General features: G+C 66.7%; 1 protein-coding gene across 1 annotated transcript in view; it reads right to left on the reverse strand.

Annotated features, from left to right (window-relative positions):
• Nucleotides 1-1,759, reverse strand: part of SERINC4 (serine incorporator 4) — a 4,702-nt gene extending 2,943 nt beyond the window's left edge. Inside the window, exons 1-6 of the mRNA XM_026856141.1 lie at nt 1,656-1,759; nt 1,390-1,536; nt 814-992; nt 652-731; nt 474-567; nt 199-410 (exon numbers count right to left, since the gene is read on the reverse strand). Of these exons, the coding sequence (XP_026711942.1) occupies nt 199-410; nt 474-567; nt 652-731; nt 814-992; nt 1,390-1,536; nt 1,656-1,706 (763 nt within the window). The 5' untranslated portion in view covers nt 1,707-1,759. The remainder of the gene's footprint in view (nt 1-198; nt 411-473; nt 568-651; nt 732-813; nt 993-1,389; nt 1,537-1,655) is intronic.
• Nucleotides 1,760-3,377: the final 1,618 nt, after the last annotated feature.

Here is a 3,377-nt window from a genome sequence, read left to right on the forward strand (position 1 = left end):
ACCACTTTCCTGCCCAACACCCTGCACCCAGGCGCAGGAGGGGCCTGCAGAAGGCGGGAGCCCTGGGGTTATGTGTCCTCCCCGGGTGTTTGAGTGTTGGCCCTGAGCTGGGAGCCCCCAGCTGCCTGCCCCAGCTCCAGGGTGCGGCCAGCTCTGCAGTGCAGTGGCCTGTACCGAGCCGTATCACGCGGTACTCACTGAGCCGCACACAGGGCGTAATGGAGACGAAGGACATGATGCCGCAGAGGCTGCCGTTAATGGTGAGCAGCACCTTGTTGAGGAGGCAGGCGGATGGGTGGGTGTAGTACTTGTAGAGGAAGGAGAAAGCGGCGGAGGCAAGGGTGTAGAAGGTGGCCGTGGCCAGCAGCACGGCCAGGTACCAGCGTTTGTCCTGCGCAGCACCCGTCAGCCTGCCAGGAGAGTGGGTGAGAGCCGGCAGCAGGCAGGTGCCCGCCCGGCACCCTGACACTCACCAGTTCTTGTTCCAGGTGTGTGCGAAAGCCGTGATCAGCACCAGCTGTATGAGGATGAAGGCAAAGCCCCCGCAGACGCCCGTGTAGTGCCAGGCTGGGGGGGGAGGGCAGAGGTGGGGCTGGCACCGGGGGCACGTTGGGGCCTGGGATGCCAGCTTTTGTGGGGTGGGGGACACACCTTGAATGAAGCCATCCTCGGGGATGAAGAAGCTGGCAACCCAGAGCCCCACCAGCACCAGCAGCTTCAGGAACCAGAACCTGCAGGGCAGTGAGTGTCAGAGGGACAGGGCTCCCAGCAGCTCCCCAGCAGCCCCCCCAGCCCTGTGCTCCATCCCTGTACCCGTTGTGGAGCTGAGCGCGGCAGTCGGTGCTGGAGCGCACGTTGAGGAGCAGGGCAGCCTGTGCCAGGTGGAAGCAGGCGGTGCCGAAGCAGACCCGGTACACAGCCGAGGAGCCCACCAGTTGCTCGCAGTCTGTGCCCCCGGGCAGGTGGTTGCACAGCACCACCCAGAAGGGCAGCTGCAGGCACAGAGAGCGAAGGGACAGGGCTGCTGATGGGCCCAGCACCCTTAGGATCCAGCGCCCTTGAACTCCTGACCCTCCAGCATTCCCAATACCTTCTCCACCCCCAATACCTCTGAGACCCCCAGCACCCCAATGCTGGGCAAGTCTCGCACCTTCAGTACCCCTGGCACTGCTCCCTCCTTGGTGCTCCCAGCAACCTTGGCACTCCCAGCAGCCCTGTTACTCCTAGTATCCCCAACACCCCAGTTCTCTCAGCTCCCCGGCAATTCTGGCACCTCTAGTGCTCCTGGGACCCCTAAATGTCGTGGGGATGCCTGGCACCCCAGCACCCTCAGTGCCCCTGGGACCCCCAGCACCTCAGGACCCTGCGTGTCCCAGCTCCCACCATCACCTTCTCCTTGATGGCCTGGGCCACAGTGCGGGACAGCATGAGGCAGCACACGGCAGAGGCCAGGACGTGCAGGAGAGTGTAGAGGATGCGGGTGCCCGTGGACAGGCGGAGCCCGCGGCAGGATCTGCAGCCACAGCAGCAGCACAACTGGGGGGGGAGCATGGTCAGGGGGGGTCCCACCGGGCCAGAGCTGCTTCCCAGCCTGGCCTGTCACCCCCAGCCCGGTCCAGCCCCATCCCCAGACCCATCAGTCCCCTCAGTCCCACCTGGCAGAGCAGCGAGTGCAGGAGGCGGCCCTGTGTCCGTGTGCCCGCCATGGCCCGGCTCAGCTCAGCTCGGCCCCCGCTGCCCTGACCGGATTAGGGGGATTGTCGGCTCGGCCCGCCCCGCCATCTGCTCGCTGCTACCGACCGGCAGCCCCTCTTGGGGCGCTCTGCCGGGGGCCTGTCCAGGGTCCACCGGTGACTGCCGGCCATGAGGATCCCTGCCTGGGACCCCAGCCCCTCACCTGGGCAAGATGAGGCCACGGCAATCAGCCTGGGCACGGGCTGGTGTGGTGGGTGTGTGGGGTCCATGGGATGCTGGCCCCTGTATGGCGACGGCTCATCCCAGAGCAGTGTGGCTGGGGGACGTGGGGGTACCATCGTGTTTGGGCTCCCTCAGCATCAAGGCTCCCTTTGCCCTTTCTCCCCCGGAGCGAGGAGGCCCAGGGGGGCAGGACACTGGAGAGGACAGAGCCAGGACAGGTGACCCCAGCAGTCGGAGGGATGCTCTGTGTCTCAGTGTCATGCTCGGCAGCAAGGCTGGAGGCAGAGGCCTTCCTCTACCAGTGTGGCTGTTGCTTGGAGACTGGCTGGGCACCCGGCTGCTGGTGGGAGGCGACAAGCGGCTGCCTTCACAGCTCTGGGGTTTGTTTTATTTTTCCCCTTTCTTTCACAGGTTAAAGTGTTTTTCTCTCAACTCACAACTTTATTTTTGCTTTTGTGCTTTCTGTTTTCTCCCCGTCCCGCTGCAGGGGGAGTATGTGTGGGTGCTTGGATGCTGGCTGGGGCCAGCTCACCACAGTCCCCCAGGGGACATCTTGGGCGGGCTCACCCCCACATAACGTCCCTGTACTGGGAGCAGGGGAGCCGGGGGGGCCAAAGGGCCCCAGAGGCTGCCACAGAGGAGGGTCAGTGCGTGGTACAGCAGGCACAGGAGATGGAGGAGCTGGCACCAGGTCCAGGGCACGAGGTCGCTCTTGGGGCAGGTTTCTGTTGGACTCCCTGGTGTGGCACAGTCACAGGCACACGCAGGCACTGTGGGGACAGGGCAGGGCACAGGCTGCCGAGGTGCGGCAGGGCCGGTGCAAGGCCCTGGCACCCACCTGGACAGCTGTCAGCCGAGTTGGCCCCGTGCAGAGCGCCCAGCTGCCTGGCAGGGCTAGTGAGCCGGGCACGACCAGACCCCGGGGTGAAGTGCTGCAGGCTCAGTGCTCCTGCCCCCGTCCTGCTCCCCAGTGTCCGCCTGGGACTGCAGCCACTGCCTTTGCCCCACCGGGCAGAGCGGCCGTGTCGGCTCTCCAGCCTCAGCCCCCGCGATGAGCCCGCAGCTCCTCACACTGGGGTCTGCAGGCCTCACATCTCCCCACGTCTCCAGCCTGGGCACCCGGCCCTGCCGAGCAGGCACAGAGCTGCCACCATAGTTCGGCCCCCCAGCATCACGGGCCCACGGCAGCTTCCAGACAGCACCAGGGGTGCCGAGGTGGCCCTGGCAGCTGCGTGGCCGTGCCCGGCAGGACCCCGCGCCCATCTGAGCACCTGCTGCCCCACAGCCACCCCCGGAGGGACACGTCCCCCTGCCACACGCCTGGGTCAGCCCAAGGTTTTGCCTTCGCAGGCAGCGCCCCGGCTCCCGCCCCGGCGGCTGAGCTCGGAGCAGCGCGGGGACCTGCGCGGGAAGGGCTCCCCGCCCGCAGCACCCCGAGCCGCCCCGAGCGGGGCGCAGCC

This window comes from Athene cunicularia (assembly GCF_003259725.1).
Source record: "Athene cunicularia isolate RWA chromosome 10 unlocalized genomic scaffold, athCun1 chr10_part1, whole genome shotgun sequence".
NCBI lineage: Eukaryota > Metazoa > Chordata > Aves > Strigiformes > Strigidae > Athene > Athene cunicularia.